Source organism: Macrotis lagotis, chromosome 1 (assembly GCF_037893015.1).
Source record: "Macrotis lagotis isolate mMagLag1 chromosome 1, bilby.v1.9.chrom.fasta, whole genome shotgun sequence".
Classification (NCBI taxonomy): Eukaryota; Metazoa; Chordata; class Mammalia; order Peramelemorphia; family Peramelidae; genus Macrotis; species Macrotis lagotis.
The window spans coordinates 830,282,636-830,304,725 of record NC_133658.1 but is presented as its reverse complement, the minus strand read 5'-3'; the positions used below and the strand labels follow the sequence as shown (position 1 = coordinate 830,304,725).

The 22,090-nt window shown below is 37.0% G+C and overlaps 1 protein-coding gene across 3 annotated transcripts in view; it reads right to left on the bottom strand.

Moving 5' to 3' along the window:
* Positions 1-22,090, bottom strand: part of LHFPL6 (LHFPL tetraspan subfamily member 6) — a 297,453-nt gene that overhangs the window by 48,777 nt on the left and 226,586 nt on the right. For all 3 annotated transcript variants that reach the window (XM_074217223.1, XM_074217225.1, XM_074217224.1), the window contains exon 3: positions 430-528. In XM_074217223.1, coding sequence (XP_074073324.1) covers positions 430-528 — 99 coding nt within the window. The remainder of the gene's footprint in view (positions 1-429; positions 529-22,090) is intronic.

The window sequence follows — 22,090 nt, the reverse complement described above, 5'->3', positions numbered from 1 at the left end:
GTCAGGTTAGCATTGTACATACATAATTTTGATAAACATGTTTACAGATTAGTCATTTTTGGTATGAGGAATTAGGATTAAGGGAAAGAGACACATAAGAGATAAAGCTTATAAAGTGTTCAGCTTCTGAGAGTTTTTATTTTTTGGTTTTAGATTTTGTTTTATTTTTTTTCCTCTGGTTGGGGATAGCAATAAATTATTTTTTTCAAAAATAAATGTATATCTTTCATCTTATAGACAAATGGCATTATGGAATTTTGGAATTACTATTGATATGTTCATTGTGTTTGTTTTGTTTAATTGTTTTTCTTTATTACGATAAGTGTTTAGTACTAGAAGGGGTACATACTGGAAAATGATTGATATTAAAACAGAGGCAACAATAACATTTTAAAAATAAAAGTAGTAAAACCAAGTGAGAGTTCTTACCCAGGTCAAACTGATCAGAAATGTAACCACAGGTCTGCCGGACTTCTTCACTGTCCCAACCCAGAGGATAGAGAGCACAGCCAGATCCAATCAACAAACCTGAAAAAAGATAAGGAAAAGAAGGTTCTCATACCACTTCTCACTGTTTCCCTAAAGACTTTGTATAAAATCAGCATTCAGTAACACAATAAAAAATCACATTGATCTCTATTTCATAAAGCACCAATCTGGGATCCTTTAGCAATCAAGGGTCAATTTGATAAATAATTACAATTTCAAACCTACTTTAAAAAAGTAAAAGAACAACAAGAAGTATATCTTAATTTGGTTCCAACTTCACCTTTAAAATTTTTAAATATTGTTCATAGAATCCAGGCAGGAAGGTTGGTTGTTGCTGAGATTGTTTAAACAAGCCAATCTGAAAAAAGGTAGTGGTAATCCTGCCATTCATTTTACACAGCAAGTTTGCTGTTGGGAACAAGTAATCCAGAAGCCCTTAGTAGTGACTATTAGGCTACACTTCACCATTCATCATTTTTTTTTTCATTTACACAAGATTCAAAATGGAATACTCCAGCAGCATCCAATTTCACTGGGCAAAAAGAACATAGAGATTTTCATGAGCAATTTCAGTAGAATGAATGAACTCGTGAACCACACATGACCTGCTATTATGCTCTGTTGGAAATTTTTGCATTCACAGAGCATCCAAATTCTTCCAAACCACTTGCTTTCTGACCATAGCAGGCAGAGGCTTATTTTAATCTTACTTCTCTTTTTTGTTGGAGCTAAAATTGAGAGGTCTGAAGATTATACTGAAGACAAGTGACATTTTTATCTGAGGTTATACTAAATTATCTTGGCAACAGACATTGGGTTGTTGATTTTCGATTGGTTCCATTCTCATTTTTCCCACCAAGACCTAATACAGTTTTGCAAGAGGATATCTGATGTTTACATGCTCTAATTTGCAGTCTTTCGGTCAAGTCTAAAAGTAACAATTCTTTTTCAGTCCAGATGTAGTTACTATTTTCAATAAAAATCAACAATGAGCTAAGTCATTATGATTCAGATATGCACACAAAACATTAAGTTAAGAAAAGAATGCTAACTTTCCATGCAAGAGGGACAGAATTACAAGAATTGAAGAGGTACAAAGGATCCTTGATTTCATCAAATCCTTCTTCATTTTACAAGTGAAGAAACTGAGGGATAGAGAATTATAGTGTTGCCCTGGCTAATCATGAAGAGTTGCAGTTCTGAAGTACAAGTCTACTGGTTCCCAATTTAGAATTTTTCTCATTGTTATGTTGGTGCTAGAATCTGGTACCATAGCATTTTATTCTTTCTTAGTGACAAGCCAAGATGTCTTGCTTCTTAATGCTATGTGAGTTTTGGGATTATTCTATGGTACAATAAAAGGAACCCAAGCACTACAGAACAGAATTCTACAGAGTCTGCAGAGAAAAAAATAAAACAAACCAGTTTTGTGGATGGGAAATACAATAAAACAGGTAATTGGAGATGGTAGAAGCAGATCCTGTAATTCTGGAGCCCAGATGGAAGAAAGTGTCCAAAGGGTAATGTCCAGGGGGTTTTAACAGGATTCTTATCTGGGTCAAGAAGGATCAAGCATAAGGGAGAGAGAACAAGAAGCCTGTACCTCATGTTCAGAGGAAAGTTTGGGGAATGGTGCTAATGGAAACTGATGAGAGCAATGATATTGGGATTGATGATGCTGAAAGGAGGGAATAGACATTTATTAGGCACCTACTGCATGCCAGTTACTGTGCTAAGTGCTTTACAAATATTATCTCATTTGATTCCCACAGCATCCCTTTAAAATATTCTCATTTTATAGTTGAGGAAACTGAGGTTGACAGAAGCTAAATGACTTGCTTAAGGTCACATAGCTAATAAGTATCTAAGGTCAAATTTGAACTCAGAGTCGCTTGACTTCAGGCTCTATATAGCACTTTATCCAGGGTTTAGAGGTGGGGGGGGCATTGAGAGAATTTATGGCCAATTCATATTTCAATTCACTTTGACTCAAGTCTTACAAGGACCGGAAGAGTTCCTGAGAATTATATAATGGTATTTTCAGTGAGTAGCTGCTTAAGTGGTTTAAGTTCCTTCTCTTTCTTCTTTGTGTTTCTCACTTTTCCTTTAGGTATCATTCAGGGTGTGATGGAACAGTCAATTCTGCATTTGGAGTTTTATGGGGGCCTCCCTTCCTTCTCAATTACCCCATTTTCCTATGGGGCCAGAAATGCCCCTAGATTTTGCATTAGCCTGAGGATTGAGAGGTTGAACAGAGATTAGAAACCAGGAGGATTGATCAGAAAGGAAAGCATTCTTCAGGCTTCCAAGAAGAGGTTTTCCCATAAGGGTTCCTGAACTACAATTTAAAGAAGATAAACAACACTCAGGTAAAGTAAGTGAACCAGAAAGCAGGAACCTATGATTCTTTTTGCTAGCCACAAACCTAAGAGGTTGGGGCTATATAGTGTTCTTATTCAAAATGATGCTTTGTAATTTGTTGCTCAGTCATTTCTGTCATGATTCTTCATGACTCCATTTAGGGTTTTCTTGGCAAAGCTACTGGAGTGGTTTGCCATTTCCTTCTCTGGCTCATTTTACATATGACTAACTGAGGCAACAGAGTTAAGTGACTGGCCCAGCCAGGGTCACGAAGGAAGAATTGTCTGAGACCACATGTGAACTGAGGAGACTTCCTGACTCCCAATCTGGCACTCTATCCGCTCTGCTACTTAACTGTCCTATCATAGAGGGGCCTTAGTAACAAAAACCTTAAAACACAGAGAGGAATGTGGGTATAGTGAGCAAAGTGCATTGATCTGGGTGTCAAAACATTACAGATTTAGAGTTAGAAGGGCCGTGGTACTTATCTATCAAAGATGATGCTTGTCCTTTGTTCTTAAAGACTACCATGACATCAGGAAGGTGATGTCATGACATACATGTAAATTGGATTTGAATGTAGGTAGGAGGGGCTGTGCTAAGTCACCAGCCTCACTTTCTCCTCCAGAATCATTTGCATCTAATAACCAGATACGAATAAAGATGACGAAAGATGACCCTGGATGTGAGACAATCAGAGTGAAATGACTTGCCCAAGGTCACCCAAGTATTAAGTTTCTGAGGCCAGGGATCTGACTATAGGGTTGGTGCTCTATCCACTGTACCACCTAGCTGCCTCTAGTTGACAGAAAAGAAAAAGAAGAGATGGAGTAAGATGAAATGACCAGATAAATGTCTAACCTCTTAACATCACTTTCCTCATCTGTAACACTGGGATAATAATGTTTTCCCTGTCTAGCTCATAAGATTGCAATATATGAAAGGTCTTTGAAAAATGCAAGTAACGGGACAGCTAGCTGGTGCAGCCAACAGAGCACCAGCCCTGGAGTCAGGAGGACCTGAGTTCAAATGTGACCTCAGACACCTGATAATTACCTAGCTGTGTGGCCTTGGACAAGTCACTTAAGCCCACTGCCTTGCCAAAAGAAAAAAAAAGGAAAAATGCAAGTGTTAAATGTTCAGTGGCAATAATATTATTTTAATCATTACAATCATTGGGCAGGGTGTCAATGAAAAAAAATATCTTTTGAAGATGTCTGTGGAGCTGTAAAGAATAGACTAAGAGAGCTGATTTTAGTCAAAGGTAGGAAAAAAGCATCTATCTAAGGAGTCTGGCTCTGTGCTAAGTGCCAAGGATACAAGAGATGAAAAGGATCTGGAATGAGACTGTATGAGTGGGAATAAAAGGGTTAAAACTTAGAGACAATTTAAAGGATGAAGCAGAGAATTTAGTGGCAGAAGGGATATAAGAGATGAAAGAGAAAGAGATGTCAAAATGACTCTAAGCTTATGAGTCCTGGGTGATGGCAGCCCTGAGAAAAATGTAGTAGTTGAGGAGGTTAACCAGCGGTGGGGAATGGATGCAGGGAGGGAGCACAGTATAAGGCAACGAGTTCAATTCGGGGCATGTTGTGTTTCAAGTAACGGAAGGACATTCAAGATGAGATGAGCCATCAGGCGCAAATATAAAGGAGGGAGAAATCAGAGTTGGAGATGGAGATTTGGGACTCATCCAAGCCCTGAAAGAAGATGATGTAATGGAGAGAATGATCACAGAGAGAGAGAAAAGAGCAGAGGGCCAAGGACAGACACTTGAGAAATCCCCAAGGTTAAGGGGTGGGCAGAGGAAGAAAAGGGGGAAAAGTCATCAAAGCAGTGATCAGAGAAGGAGGACAGCCAGGTAAGTGAACTGTAAGAGGTGCCTGAGAATCAATCTATCAAGAGTTGGGAAAGTGCCCTCCTGTCCTAGGCTCTGAGGAGTAGTAACAATGCTGCGATGCTTCCTAATAAACTATAAAAAATATTCAAGTGCTGAGACTGTGCTTCATGTACTTCTCTAAGTGTCTAGCAAAATGTCCTATCCATCCTGGATTCTGACTTGTGAAATGAATGGCTGAACTCATTTGGCAATCTAGGAGTATTTTCAGGGTCAGCGTGAATAAAACATCATATTCCATATATATGTTCATGAGACTTCTAACATATTCAAAGTAACCAATAATATATGAGGTGGATCTCTCTCTAGGGGATGTTCAGAAATCCATCCCACTGAAGAATGCTTATAGTATAGATAATTTAAGATTGTGAACTTATTTCAATTTTGCAAAATTAACTATCCTAAGTGATTGGAAGAAGGACATACATATCATCTACCACAGATGTGCAATTAAGACAAAACTGGGCAGGAGAGTTAATATATAGGATAAAAGGATCATTCTCCTAAAAGATCAAAATAGACTAGACGAAACAATTTGGAAATAAAGTAATTTGAATCAACAATGAACAAGACTTGGAAGATCTTAACAATCATTATTATTAAAAAGGCTTAGGGTTATTAATTGGTTATGAACTTAATGTGAATCAGCAATGTATTGTGGGTGCCAAAAAAGCTCATAAAATTGTAAGCTCATTAATGGAAGCAGTGTCCACGAAGAAAGTGGTCATAATTCTACTGTTCACTGATCTGGGTAGACCACATCTACAATATGGCACTCTCTAATATATTATATATGACTTAATAAGACAGAATGAAAACTAATAGTTAGAGAAGGCAATTTGGTTTCCTGAGGAAAACCTTGCTAGCAATGAAAGCTATTAAATAATGGAAAGGGCTACTTTGTAAAGCAATGAGTTCCTCATCACTAAAAAGTATGTTAGCAGAGAATGTCAGGGATCTTTCAGAGAATTCTCGCTTGAATTAGGTTATCGATCAGGTTGATATCGAAAGACCCTTTTAAATCTAAGATTCTGTGAGTCCAATAATGTTGCTGATTCTAATATTTCAAGGAAATCTATTCTCGTTCAATCCTTAATTAAGCCTGTCTATTCTAAATTGTACTCTGCAGTACAGCTTACTCCATTGGAATAGAGCTCCCTGTACAGATTCACTTCATGGATTAAGATTCTAAAGAGTGTTGCTGGCTCTTTTGAAAGTGTGTGTGACATTTTCTTCCCACTGATCCTGAAAATACTCTTAGGTCACTTTAAATAAACTACAAGCTAAAATAGAGAGTTCTGTGGTTCTTATTCTGAGGTCTCATGCTATAGTGAAAAGTAGCCTAGTCTTTATGTTAGAAAACAAGGGTTCTTAAGTATTAGTTATATAACCTTGGGTAGGTATTTTCCTTTTCTGAGGTTCAGTTTCCTATCTGCAGAATGGGAATATTAATATCTGAAGGGTTTGGGAAGGGGATCAAATGAGCTTAGTAGCTGACATTTTTACAGTACTTTATAGCTCACAAAGCACTATTTCCACATTACTCTCATGAAGTAGCATGTGTAAATAATGAGGTAGAAGTTTTAGGACTAGGCTTGCGATTTCATAGAAAATCTCTCTACCAACAAATGTCAGACTCTTTCTATAGTCTATAGTCTTAGAGAGCTGTGGGTTTAGGAATTTGCCCAGGATCAGAGAGATCTGTTAAGAGGGCCATTTAGCTCTCTATCCACTGTGTTTTACTGCCTTTCTATATGTGATAATAAAGGTAAAGTATTCTTTATGCAAACTACCTTTATTGCTAATTAATGCTTATCATCTGTGGACCCTCAGTCTCAGTCAACAGTTCACTGAACAAAGTAGGAGTGGATGCTAGAAATTTTCCCTTCTGTAAAATGTCTATTCACAGTAAGCCCTAACACTCAGGCAAAGGAATATTAACATAACAATGGGATTCCTGCCAACAGTCCAGCACAAGTCTCTCCTCAGTCTGTGCCAATCCCTCTCCTCAGGTGGTAAAAACAGAGTCTTCATGCTAAACTCATAAAGACCTAGTTCTTTCCAGTGCATTTTTTTGAAGATTTCCTATGACCTCACTTTTTCCCATGACCGTTACTCTATTCTTTTTCCACATTAAAAACAAAAATTGAATGACTTTTTCCAAACGCCATGTGCTCTGTGGTTACACTAAGGGCCCAGCAGCCATTAATCTTTTATGTTTTCTGGATTCATCTATCCATCCCCCAAGTCCTTTATCTGACATACTATGGCCTCAAGAAGCACCCAGGAGACTGACTTTCTCTAATTCGCATGGATACCCCTCAATCTTATGGTGTGTCATCTGGGCATTTTCTCTGAAGGTGCTGACAGATCATCTCAAAGGCCCTGTAAGCTAATTTATATACAGATCATTTGCTATCCTCACTGGCCCAGAAAACTGTCTTTGCTTTTTCTTTCTTAAAAAAAATAATGAAATGAAGAACACATGTGCTAAAGGAAAGGGAGAGTAGGAGGTGGGGTTAGGTCCTTTAGGGGAACCATGACAGCTTAGGATGCTCAATTTAGAGTGGTATGCTTTTTTTGTTTTCCATAAAGAAAACAATATGATCTGTTCCTTTTTCTCATATGTCAGATTTCTAAGTGTAGCCCCAGACCCAGTGCTCATTCTCTTAACCAGTTAGTAAGTTATTCTGCAGTTAGCTAGCCAAGACTTCAGAGTAATTGTAGGTGGAATCAGCAGAATTATTTAAAGTAATTAAGCATAATTATCCAGCATTTTAAGAGAAAGAAAGGGTAGTTGGAAAGAGGTAGACTCATTTAAATCATAGGCACACAAAGAGAATATTTTCCTTCAAAATCATTCATAAGAGACCTACAATCTGACTTCAATCTATACTTACAGCAGCCTTTAGTATCATTCCACAATACTGACCAGATCATGCTTCTGCTAGGCAGATATGTGGACCTGGAGTCAGAAAGACCAGCGTTCAAATCTAACCTCGGGAACTTCCCTGCTGTGTGACCCTGAAAAAGTCACTTAACCTCTATCTGCCTCAGTGACTTCAACTGTAAAGCTTACATTTAAATTCCCCTGCAATCTTTAACTCTAACACACCTTTCCAGATATTTCTTATTGGTATCTTCATATGATATATAAGCCACAGTATCCCACTAGCTGTTTCTAAAACTTGGCATTCCATTTCCCATCTGCAAGTCTTCCCCAAACCTAGAATAATAAGTTACCTTTTATATAACATTTATAAGATTTGCAAAACATCTTATACATGTTATCTCATTTGATCCTAACAATTCTGTGAATTAGTTATTATGATCTTCATTTTGCAGATAGGTAAATTGAGGTTGAGGGAGATTAAATGCCTTGCCCAGGTAACCCAGCTAGAGGGAGGGAAGGGGCTATAGATTACATATGCAATAAGCCCAGGAGTTGTAAAGCGTTGTAGTGCATACACAGCCTCAGACACTTAATGGCTGAGTGACCCTGGGTACATCACTCAACCTTTATTTGGTTCAATTTCCTCTTTTGCAAAAGGGGATAAAATATGATAGAGCACCAATCTTCCAAGGTTTTGTGAGGATAAAATGAAATGAAATGATATTTGTAAACCTCTTAGTACAGTAGTACACAATAACCTATAAATGTTAATGGGGCAGCTAGGCGGCACAGTGAACAGAGAGGCATTGGTCTTGCAATCAGGAGAATAGGAGATCTAATCCAGACCTCAGACACTTGACTCTTATTAGCTGTGTGACCCTGGACAAGTCACTTAACTCTGATTGCCCCACATCCAGGGCCATCTCCAGTCATCCATCCTGATTCATATCTGGCCACTGGACCCAGTTGGCTCTGGAGTAAAAAGTAAGACTTAGCACAGCACCCCCTCACTCAAATCCAGTTCACGTGCTTATCATGGTATCACCTCCCTGATGTCATGGTCTTCTTCAAAAGTGAAAGATAAATATTATTATATAAATATTAGCTAGTGGGAATAGTGGTAGCAGTAATCTGAGACAAGATGTGAAGTCAGAGGGGTGGCTAGGTGGCGAAGTGGATAAAGCACCGGCCCTGGAGTCAGGAGTACCTGGGTTCAAATCCGGTCTCAGACACTTAATAATTACCTAGCTGTGTGGCCTTGGGCAAGCCACTTAACCCCATTACCTAGCAAAAACCTAAAAAAAAAAGAAAAAAGATGTGAACTCAGGGTTTTCTGCCTCCAAGTCCTGACCTCCATTCTTTCCTGCTTGGGACTATAGAAGGTGAAAGAAGAACAAAGATTAGAGAAGTTAGTTTGAAAATGGAAATTCTCTAGAATTTTCTCTACTGTCTATAACACCCTTCCATCCTCCCTTCTGCCCTGACACTTTCCTTCTTTCCCCCCACAGAGGATGCATGTACACACAGAATATGTTCTATTGTTAGCTGTATCTATATGTTCTGAAAACCAAACCCTTAAAATAATGTGATTGATTCCCAGGCAAGCTAACCTTTCTTTGTCTCTCCAGTACTTAACAATGTAGTCATTGAATGAATGTTTAAGGACTGACTAGTGACTGATTGACTCTTTTATGTATTGTATTGTACTGTATTGTATTGTATGGTATTGTATTGTATTTAGTCCCTCAGTATAAACTTGGTCTGAATGGGACAAAGCAGGAGGGAAGGTCTGTAACCTCTTCTGTATACTTAGACTATACTTCATCAACACAGATGAGATGAGAATTCTGTTCTAGATATATAGCCAAGTCATTAAGTTATTTATGTAAACAAATTATAATTTGAAATATATTTGTATAAATGAAATTAAATAGAATACTTTTCTCTTTTTTTGCCCCTCCCAACCTATTCCCACACAAGTGGCAAACTTTAATGTTTTTTTTCCTTCATTTCTTTTTTTTCCCCTTTTTTTGCAGAACCAAGAACATCTTTAGAAAAATACTTCATTGAACAATTTCTACAATGCTATTTAATCATTTAAAATCTCACTCCAAAGATTAAAATAAATACAGAATTTGAGTTTAGAATTCAGGCTCTTCATTTGTCATATCAATTGCCCAGGCAAACTTCTCCCTCAGGTTTTATTCTAAATCTTTTCCACTGGCACTCCAAACTTCTTCCACCAGGCAATGCTAATCCTGGATTCCTGGAAGGTGAGTTTGGATGTGTCCAGGGAGACTTGTTTGTTTTCTTCTTGATGCGTGGCTTGGGTACACAGCTTTGCCAGCTGTTCTAATTTGGCCAGCAGTTGTTTTTGTTTTTCCTTCATGTTCACATGTCTCTTGCATTTGACATACTTTCTTGCTTTGGCATCAGCCTTTGCTCTCTTTGGCTCCTGTTTTGCTAGGGCTAGGTGCTCCTTTTTTAACATCACTCTTTGACTGGAGATTTCACACTAACTTCCCAAAAGTCTTGGGTTAAGGGTTGCATAGAATGGCCACTACCTGGCTTGCTCAAGTGTAGGACAAAATTTTAGCTACTATAATGCCTTCAGCAATGGTCAAGGCTTTCAATTGTTTCTGCAGTGTGACGGATGCATTATAAGTCCTGAACACCTCAGTTGTCAATCCATCCATCAAGTCCTGAGGATTTTTGTTCAAGATTAATGTATTAAGTCTGTTGAACAGCTCATCCCCTTAGTACTTGCTCTCCAGGAAGAACCACAAATTCTTAAACACTGTCTTTTCAATAGGCACTTCGATGTAGTATTGGCTATAGATCCTTTCCAGGAAGTCAAATTCAATAACATGCTTCTACTCATCCAACTCACAGCACAGCTGCATGTTCTCATAAAGAGAACAGCAACCAAATTTTGTTTAATTTCTAATAGATTCCAAATGAAATACTTTTTCTTTGTTTTGTTTTCTTTTTTCCCTCTTTGTCTGGATGTGGATGGTGTTGTCTATAAGAGCTCTCCCAGGGATGTCCTAGCTTTCTGAACTGCTGAGAGTAGCTGCATCCATCAAAGTGGATCAATTCACAATGTTGTTAATATTTTTTCTTAAGTTCAAATTGGCATTGATTTGTCAAAAGAAACACACAAGACACATTGAGCTTCATGTGAATATCTACCGAGAACAGTAAAAAGAATATTCAGGGTAATTTTGCTGCATGGGTCACAATCTGGCCCAGTAGAAAGATTATAAAACTTAAGTCTGGGTTCAAATCTCTGACATTCACTGTTTATACAACCTTGGTCAAATCACAATGGTCTATGTTCCACATCTGTAAATTGGGATGGTTGGACTTAGCTTCTGAGGTCTCTTTGAACTCTTGATCTAAGATCTACGAAATATGCTATACATTAGCACAGACAATGTCTGCCATATGAAAATAAGCTTAGGTAATTCTATACAACAATTTTCTGGTAAATGAAAAATCTGAGGTTAACACATTTAATAGTAAAATATTCCTACCCTAGGAGCTTGGCAACTCAATATTTGAGTCAGATATATACAGTCTCTGTGTGTGGGGAAGGGGGTGGAACAAGTATGGGGCAAGCTATTATTAAATCTCTGGGATGATAATAATAATAATACCTTAACTTGTACAGTAATTTTAACTTTTCAAAGCACTTTCCCATCTATTAACTTGTTTATCTTCCCCAACATCTCTGTGTGATAAGGAGCACAAGTATCATTATCTCCATTTGATGGATAAGGGAAAATGAGGCTTCAGATCATGAGATTAAGGCCATTAAAGCTACTTAGGGGACAGTCTGGGCTAGAATTCAGGATTCTCAATTACTCTGAGTCTTCAAATGTTCTAGACTATCCAGATATCTTTGCTAAGGAAAATTCCCTAATTTCTTTGACTTAAAACTCATGTGACAGATTCTTGGAGCAAAAGTAGTAGGAGTTGGACTTAAAAACTCCCTATCCCCTGCTAGGAAAAAAAAAAATTTGGGCTTTGCTGGTAAATATTTTTTCTTTCTGTTCCTGATCATAAGAAAGAGCCCCAGAAACAGTAAGAATAAAGTTCCCTCCTTTCTGAAGACATCAGCTCATTTGAAGCTCTCCTTCCCTTCAGTGCACCTCAGTACCCTGTGTAGAACACAAACCACTATGTAATCTAGCCTCCTTGCCTTATCATTCATCTACCAACACCCACAAATCAGCTGCCCAGCCTTGACAATGTGTCTGCACAATCAGGAGTTATTAAATTGCTTTAATGACTTGGAATCCATTCTTAGGGTTATTTCATTTGGCTCAGTCATCTACCTGGACTTCTGACAACAACCCAAAGTTCAAGTACAAAGCCATATGGGAACATCACTGCAGACCCACTGAAGAACTCGGAAAGTTTAGTGAGTCTTCCTACCTATTCAAAAGTGAATGTTCAGACTTATCAAGAATAGTCTTCATCTCAGAGGTTTGCATGTTTGCCCAAAGTCCTGCCTGCTTCCAAAAACAAAGACCACAAATAGAATCAATTTTGCTTTGACCTTTAGGTTCAGCATCAGAATCTAAACTTGAACAGCCAGAAGCTTCCCTAGGCAAGAATTTTGCCAGTGTGTGTGGGGGACAGTTTAAAAATATTATAACCTTTTGTACATCAGCCGTTGAGCTCAAACTCACATAAAACAATATTGAGACAAGGGTACTTATATTTCACAGACACATTTTATTACACAATGTTGTCTTAATTCTGACACTTGAACATGAAAGCTTTCCGACAGACAGTCTGGGCTCAAATAGCATCCTGCTAGCCTGAAAAGTTTTGGCCAAGGTACAAACACTTCCATCATAGGTCTAATTACATCATATATTTCCCCAAACCTTTCTTTTGAAATTTTGATGTACAAAAGTTATTGAGTTAAATGATCAATCCAAGCTTCATTCAGCCTGAGGGTTTGCTTATTATGATTATTATTTTTTAATGGTAAAAAACTTACTCTTCAATCTCTCTCTTTATCCTAACTCACTGAACATTTTAGTTTAGTTGGGATGCCCATGAATCTTGGGAAGGGAAAAGGGGACAAAAAATGCAACTAAAGTAAAATAAGTCACTTCTTTGCATCTACTAAGGTCAGTAAGTCCCTAGAGTGGTAAAGGACAAAACTGGTATCTGTCTGAAAACAAAACTTCCCCTAATTGTGAGAGGAGAGAAAAACAGACAGACAATCAGAGACAGAGAGAGACAGAGAGATAGAAAGACAGGTAAAAAGACAAAGATGGAGAGATAAAGATAGAGAGACAGAGACAGATAGACTGACAGACAGAAAGACAGAGACAGAGACATAAAGAAACACAGACAGAGGTAGAGAGAGAAACAGAGAGCCAGAGCCAGAGATAGAGAGGCAGACAGAAACAGAGACCCAGAGAGACAGTCAAAGAGAGACACAGTGATACAGTGAGAGGAGAGACAGACAGAGACAGAGAGAAAGAGAAAGTCAAAGAGAACCAGAGACAGAATGGCAGAGTCACAGATACAGAGTCAGAGACAGAGAGAGACCACAACACAGAGACAAAGGGAGGGAGAGAGAGAGATGAGCAAAGTAGATAGTGAGAGACAGACAAAAAAACAGAGAAAGAAAGGCAACTTTGAAGCACTCCTAGGGAGATAGGTTTAAATAGGTCTTCTGTATTCAAAGTTAGGATTCTTCAAAAGAATTCCATGGCATTCCATGTTCCAGATCCAGGTCTTGCCCTGGCTACCTAACATGGCCTTGTTTGAATCCTTAACTTCCTTGAAACTTTAGTTCAAATGCCACCTTCTAAATGAAACCTTCCAGAACACCACACTCTAGGATCTGTCTGGTAGTACCTGCAATATAGTAGGTACTTAGCAAATGTTTGTCGATTGATAGAAACAGTAGGCTATGTTATTAGTGTGAGGAGCTCCCCCACACAAAGAAGATTTCTTTGCTATCTTACTGCTTACCAGTTGCAATTTTAAAAATAATTATACTAAATATGGGAAAAACAACTATGGATCATCTAAATATCCTGTCCATCGAGATGATTCATAGTTTTCAGCCTACTGCAGTTAATAGAACCAGTTAAGATCATCCATATGTTAGGCTTTTTTTCATAAAAGAGAGAATGGAATAAAGTACCTAATATGGGTCAGGTACTGTGACAAAACCTTTTTTAGAAAGATTTCATTTGCTAGATGACTCACTAAGTGAACAAATACATTTCCCTTTAAAATGGATGACAAGGACCCATAATTACTGAAGTTTGAAATCCTTTAATTCAGAAGGGAAAACCAACCCATCTTCTACTTTAAATATCAGAACCGACACCATACATACATACATACATATGCACATATATATACTTTTAGATTGTCTCAAGCATAAATCTAAAAATCATCCTCTCTTCTGCTGTCTAAACCAAAGAATAATTGTCTTTATGGAACTGCATAGAGAACCTCTCTACAATTAGCCTCCCACGCAGGATAAAAACATAGGAGAGAAATAAGTGAGTATCCCATTGGACCAAATGATGAGTAAGAACTAGATCTAGAGGCCAGGAGGATTAGGCATGAAGGATAGTGATTCCTAAAGGATTTTGGCTTCTTAAAGAAGCAAGAAGAACCCTTATCAAGGGTTCCAAGAAAGAATATTTTTGCATATCACAAGAATAATTAAGGAGCACCTTGGTACAGTGGAAAGCATACTAAATAGTGAGGAGACCTGCAGTCAAAACTCTGCTCTGCTCCTCCAGGGATGGCATCATTTATTGGAAGTTATAAGAAGAATAGAGGATAACTTCCAGAGCTCAAATCTGACCTCAGACACTTACTAGCTGTGTGACCCTGGGCAAGTTACTTAACTGTTTGCCTTAATTTCCTCATATGTTAAATGAACTGGAAAAGTAAATGGCAAAGTATTCCAATATCTTTGGCAAGAAAATCCAAGAGTTGGACATGGCTGAAAATTATTGAACAAACAGCCAAAATTAAAGTTGGGTAAATCACCTCACTTATCTCATCTTCATTCATAAAATAGAGGGATAGGACTTGATGGCCTCAGATGTCCTTTCCATATTGATATCAATGATATATTAAAAAGTGATCATAACTGGGATTGGCTGCCTTAAGCTTCTTTTTTTATACCAGAAGTATGTAAACAGCATCTGAATGATTATAAGCTAAGGATGGTCTAAAGAGGGTTCCTGTACTGAATGAAAGATTGGTCTAAGTCATATCTAATATTACCTGAAGTCAAAGATTCTATGAAACTTTGTGAGGTTTGTGGATAATTTTTTAAAATTATAAATTAAAAGGGACTATCTATGCTTATAAGCAAGAGTCAAGTGAAAAACAAAAGTGAATTAGGACATCAGGCACTGTCAATGTCACATTCAAGGACCCAAAGGAATTGTGTGATGGTAAATGGAGTAAGTAAGAGTGATAAAATAGAAAAGTAAATCATCCCTATCAGCCCAGGAGACACACTGGTTGATGGAAAACAGACAATAACCTTTGCTCTTACTCTTGCTAAAGCTATAACAAGCACTCACAGTTACCTTCATCTCAGTTTTACAAAGCGATCCACCTACAGCATGGGAAATAACATCATCTGTGGCCTAAAATTCACTCCTCATGTAATCCTTAAAAGGACTCAGGCACACTGATACCACACAGTGACACTGATGATACCATTAAAAGGACAAGAGGCTCACATATAGAATGTGCTAGAGAAGCTCTCCAATGAGAAATCCCTCTACACCAGTTACAAAGGATTTCAGGGTATGTCTTCATCTGCCTGGAGATAGAAAGTTGTAAGTATAATTAAGCTGCCAATGAGTGACTTTTCTATACAAAAAGAGAAAAAAAGGCAGAAAGGGTAATCCAAATGAAGATTCTTTAGCATGCTAATAAAACTGGAGTAATATATCTCTATGCTGATCCAAGAAAGTCAAGGGATGTATACATGTATGTATATCTATACACATACATATATATGTATATATACACTTGCATATGTATGAATTTGTGTGTGTATATCGGTGTAAAGGGTCCTCTGAATATAGAGAAAAGAGAAAGATGGAAAGGTAGGAGTAGAATTTGAAAGTGCTTGTGTTGATGGGATTAAGTGCAGGTAAATCTGATGAGTAATCTAATGGAATGATTCTGAACTCAAGAAAAAAGAAGTCAGAATTTCTCTAAGTAGAGTCAAGTGTCCATTCAGTACCTATCACAGTGCTTGGCAAATAAAAAGGTGATTTTTGTGAATAGATTAACCAATTGATTAATACTTAGACTTAGAAATCCACATGCCTATGAACAAAGTAGTTTTGACCTGAGATCCAAAGGCAAGGATTAAAGGACTCTCACAGAAAGGGTGCCTGCTTCTCCAAGGGTTAAGGGGAGGACATAGAACTAGTTAATGCCTGGAAATGGAAGCAGGGTGAACTAGCAAAGTTATAAACTACATAGTGGGTCAGCAATGGACCATTTAATGCTGTAAGCCCATGTCAAGCTAAGTAACATGAAAATGTGTAATTGTGATACCACCCTAGAGATAATACTCCTGCATTGCCCTAAAATCAAAAGCTATTCAATCTCTCATAAACATCAGGTATATAACATGACTACAGAAGAGAGTAAAGCTGATGACTCTGCATACTTCTGCCAGACTTAAATGCAATTCACTTGCAAGTCAAGTCATCATCTTCTTGAAATCACTGTTTCTCTTTGAAAAGAAAGGATGAACAACAAACATTTATCAACAACCAGCTATGTGTCAATCACTTATTAAGTTCTGGGATGCAAAAGACAATCCCTGCCCTCAAGGACCTCATAGCTTAATGGGGGGGGGGGGAACAATAGGAAGAAATGATATTCAAGCAAGTCATGTACAGGATAAATTGGGGACAATCAAGGGAGATAAGAACTAATATCAAAGGGGATGTTAGGGATATCTTTTTGAAGGTGGAATCTTAGCTAAATTGTGAAGGATGACAGATTTGGGAGATGGAGTCTCTTGTGCAAAGAACAGCAAAGAAGCCTGTGTTACTGGATCCCAAGGTAAATGAATGCCTGTAAGGAAAAGGTGGGGAAGGGACAGGTTATGAAGAGCTTAAAAGTCAAGTAGAGAACTTTACATTTTAGCTTCAAGGTAATAGGGAGGCAAAAAATTTCAGAGTACGTAGTAAGGGAAGATATAGCTACCACGTACTAAGTGGGTAAAGAGTGTGAAATACAATTTTTGGAAAAGACTCTGTATTCCTAGTCCCCATTTCCTTTGGTGAGGTAGAAGAAAATTGTGCAAAGTAAGCAATGGTGTTAACTTAATTGGGAGAGTCTCTTTTTTGGAGGTCCATAAGTTATGTATATGATATAAAAGATAAGTTTTTGAAGCGCCATCTGTGAACTTCAGGAATTATGTAATATCTGTTTCTGTCATTCTTTATCAAGGATCATGTGGTTTCTTTCCTGAAGAAAGGACATAAGATTTAGTCAGATACTGGTCAAAGGGAATAAGCAGTAGGATTACCCACAGCCCAGTATTAACCATGAATATTATTGATTGACTAAGAATTAGCCTGGGATTATAACCCAAATGAATGAATTCTCCAAAAGCTACCCTTGCTAGATTAAATCTCAAACTGGGACCTATTCTGAGAACTAATTTAGACATTCTAATTTGAAGAGATATATTTATAAGGCATTAGGATTTTCTGGGATTCTTGAAAGAATCACAAAGAAAATGGTCACAGAAATGTTAAGTAGTGGGGATAGTTTATTTCTCATAAATCAGTGCCCCAGAAAAAGCAAACATGTCAGTGGAAGCCTGTAGCAAAAGAGAAAGAGACTGGATACCAAGTTCACTATGACCTGGTTAGGCTGAAAACTGAGTTTTAAAGTGCCTCAGCTTCCACAAAAAGCCTACTTCAGTGTCTCTCTGCTACAGAGGTAACTCTGGGTTGTCAAAGACTATGCCAGTAGAAGACAAGTTTTGGCAGGCTCTTTCAAGCTGGGAAGATTTCCAGTACTGGCCAAGCAACCAACTATGTTTACTATCAACAGACCAGCCTAAATAAGTAAAGAGAAGTCAATCACCCAAAAATTGGCCACTTGAAGGTAAATTTTTGTCCAGGCAACTCATGAAATAGATGGGTTATAGGCATGTCATGGGCCATACAAGATAGCTCTCAGTCCCTTGCATCTCTTTCTGTAGTATCAAGATGGTGGAAAGGGAAACAGATGTATTAAAAATTAAACAGTTCTTCTATTTACAGACATAATTGCTATTGCTTATATATACATACACATATACATATATATATATTTCCTTTTTCAACTTCATGAAAAGATAGTTTTCAAAATTCATTTTTGTAAGATTCTGAGTCCATATTTTTCTCTCTCCCTTTCTTCCTTTCCCTTCTCCCTGACAGTGTAATCTGATATAGATTATACATGTATAACTATATTAAACATATTTTCATATTAGTCATGTTGCAAAAGAAGAATCAGAACATGAGGAAAAACCATGAGAGGGGAAAAAATTTAAAAATTTAAATGTAAAATAGCATGCTTTGTCTGCATTTAGACTCTATAGTTGTTCTCTGGATGTGGATGGTCTTTTCTATTACAAGTCTTTTAGAATTGTCTTTGATTATTGTTCTGCAGAGTAGAGCTAAATCTATAATAGCTGATCATCACACAGTATTGCTGTCAATGTACAATATTCTTGGGTTCTGCTCATTCCATTCAGCATCATAACATTCAAGTCTTTCCAGGATTTTCTGAAGTTCAATCACTCATGATTTCTAACACAACAATAGTACTCCATCACATTAATGTACCATAATTTGTTCAGCCATTCCCAAGTTGATAGATATTCCCCCAATTTGCAAGTCTTTGCCACTATAAAAAGAGGTGCCATACATATTTTCGTACATACAGGTTCATTGCCCTTTGGACCTAATTCCACATTGCTTTCCAAAAAAGGTTGGATCAGTTCACAACTCTAAAATGCATTAGTGATCCAGTTTTCCCATGTACCCTCCAACATTGATCATTTTCCTTTTTTTGTCATCTTAACCAATTTGATAGGTGTAAAGTAGTACCTCAGAGCTGTTTTAATTTACGTTTCTCTAATTGGAATGATTTAGAGCATTTTTTCATATAACTATAGATGTTGCTATGACTTCTAATGTGTAATCTTTGTTAAATGACTCGTGGGTTAGTATTAGAAGAACTGAACCATACCTATTTAACTTCTTACAATAAATTAAATCAGAAGACACACGCAAGTTGTAGCTAAATAAAAGTATGTCATAAAAACTTTCCTCACAGAAACAATTAAATGAATTCACTTAATTATGCATCCCAAGACAACAAAAAACATAATTTCATGGGGCAGCTGACTGGTCTCTGCATCATATCAGCTGTGCATTTAAGGCATTTAAACAACAGATAACCACTAAGACAACTGCAGCTCATGCACCAAGACCTCTTGCAGAGGATGAAGACAAATTTTCTAATGAGGAAATCAGTAATTTCCATCAAAGTCAACATATACTTTGCTATTTAATAACTTCAACAAAAAGGTGGGCACTGTGGAAGATGACAAAAATATAGATGTCTGATGGAGGTTTTACAGGTAGACTGGACAAGAATCATACAGAATGAGAAAATATAGATGGATCACTCCTGCACCTAGGACTATACATAACAACGGATCATGAATTTATCCAAGTAAGGAGACAAGCTGGCACAAAAATTTCCCTATGACTGGAAGGTCCTTAATTTGTAACCATTAATATTTTAACAAGGCTGTGAACTTGTTTCTAAAAATATTTTGAAATTTTCATTTAAGTATAATCGGTTTCCTTTGCAATTCTTTGACATTTGTAAAAAATACACCTAAATATTATTTTGAGAAGGGGTCCATAAGTTTTATTGGACTCACAACAAGGTCCATGACACACAAAGACGACTAAGAGATCTTTGCTTCATAGATAATGGTAAAAAATGACTTTATGGACAGGGTTCACCAGGTAACTTATGAAAAAGTGGTAATTCCTAAGAAACTAGAATTCAATGGAGAAAGGGTATAGGAAAGAATTATTCTTGATACCCCATTTTATTATAAGACATATATTTTAAAACTGTCATTACTCAGAAGAGTTTTAAAAGAGGCTTTTAGGATAGGCAGTTAGGCCTGGGAAGAGGTGACATTTGAGACATCTTAAAACTTTGTCAGTGATGAATAAGCATTTCATTTTCAAAACTGGATAGAGTTTGTTTGGGGATACAACATGGGAACCTGGGCATTGAGGAGGGTGAGGTAGAAACTGAAGTCTTCTAATCAGATGATAGTCTCACAACAATACTCCCTACCACATTATCCAAACCAAAATTGCCAAGCTTTTCATCAGCATCTCATTGGAGACTTAGAAAAAATTTTATTCTCTCCTAATAAAACCAGTGACTTGCTTCTTCACCACTATGCCTCATGCCAGCCAAGGATATAAGAGAAAGCTATCATATTCATTTGATAAAAGAACAATTTAACTTATAAAGAGATGTGTCACAAATGTTTATGTACCATATTCACCTGACATGTCACTGCCAAGGGGAGAGGAGTGGGAAAGGAGAGTGGAAGGAAATTATGTAACTTAAAAATATGCATATGCATGTGAATGAATGTTGAAAAACTTTCATAACATGTAATTAGGAAAATAAAATTAAATATAAGTTGAAAAAGAGATAGCTTAGAGTATAAATGACCATGGTTTCTGGTCCTTAAAGTACTTTTGACATTTCCGATACTTTCACAATAGGAAGGAAGTTCCGATGTTATCAAGCACAATTTATAAACAACCAAGAATCCTGTCTACAACATCCCCAAAACTGTCCCCCTGGAAGGAGGATCTCTAGTATGATGGAACCCATAAAATCCAGTTTTCCATGGTAGCTCCTTTCTGCATTGAAGGTAGATAAATGGAACAATGGATCCAGCATCTGATAAGGCAGAGATAAAATTCTAACCTTAGAAAGATGCTTTCCACCAACTGATATATCAAAGACATTCAATACCTCACCACAATCAATTATTTAGTTTTTAACTCTGAATCTACTAACTCTGAATCTAACTCTGAAGTATACCTTCTAGCACATAGAAGGTTAGTTTAATATGGTCTTGTTAAATTAAATCATTCTGCTAACCTCATAAAAATAAGGAGTTACTATTAGTATTTCTAGCCTACCAACGGAAAACTGAAAACCAAAGAAATTATGTAGTGACAAAGACAGCAAGAAAACTGACACTTTGTCCTCCAGTTCACTGCCAGTAAAAAGCTTAAAATCAAATGTTTTATAATCAAATTCTACAGCAATTTAGCTTTAAGTAAATAACACTTTTAAAAAATATTTTCTAGAAAATAATATTAAAGTTAGGAACCATGCTATTTTAAAATTTGTATTGTTTATTTGTATGCATGCAAATATATATGTATGAAAACTTTTTATTCTTTCATATATTTTTAAAAATCACAAATTTTGCACACTGTATAATTGTTTGGCTATAGACAATGAATCAGATAGCACAGGTGGCACTATCCAAAACACTCTAGACTCTAGAGAATCTCTCCTTGATTCATATCCTGGTACATCAACAAAATAAAGACTCCCTTTTTTTCCCCTCAGGTATTTAAGAGATGACATCAGCTCCAGTGGAGAAGTGTCAGGCCATCTGGAATAGCTGGCAGAAGATAATTTGGAAGCATTTCTTTCCAGATAGTTAAAATTATTTTTCTTTTTCTTTCCTTCAGAAATATCAAGGATGCCTGAAATTTTCACATTCCCATCTCTGTCATCCACTGAACATTTCCTGACTAGATTCCAAAAGCACCATGGAGTCTCTGTTTTGATCCAGTTAGAGTGTTCTGTTGAGTTTTAAGATGATCACATTTTGTTCCTTATTTTTAAAAGTTTTTTTTAAAGCAGTGGTATCAAACTCTAAACATTATGACATAATTCATTTTTGTTTGATTTTGTTAAATACTTCTCAATTACATTTTAGTCTGGTTCTGGGGGAGTTTCAGGGGCTGCTTAAGAACCACAGTTCTCAAGCTTGATACCTTTTCATTAAAGTATCTATAAATATTAGGTAGAAACAATTTTGTAGTGGTAAGATGTTCAAAAACATGAAAATTATTATAAATAAAGCCCCTGCTCCCTTCTCAAGGTGGAAGATATTGCTTTAATAAACTTACAAGAAAGGTGGGAGAAGTGAAAGGAAGGTAAATAGAGTCCTATATCAAAGCCACAGAGAAAGATGAAGGTAGGGAGAAAATGAAGCCATAGACCCCATATCCTAGCTGGTACTCCAATTCTCAGAAGATGAACTTTTCACAAACAATTCTAAA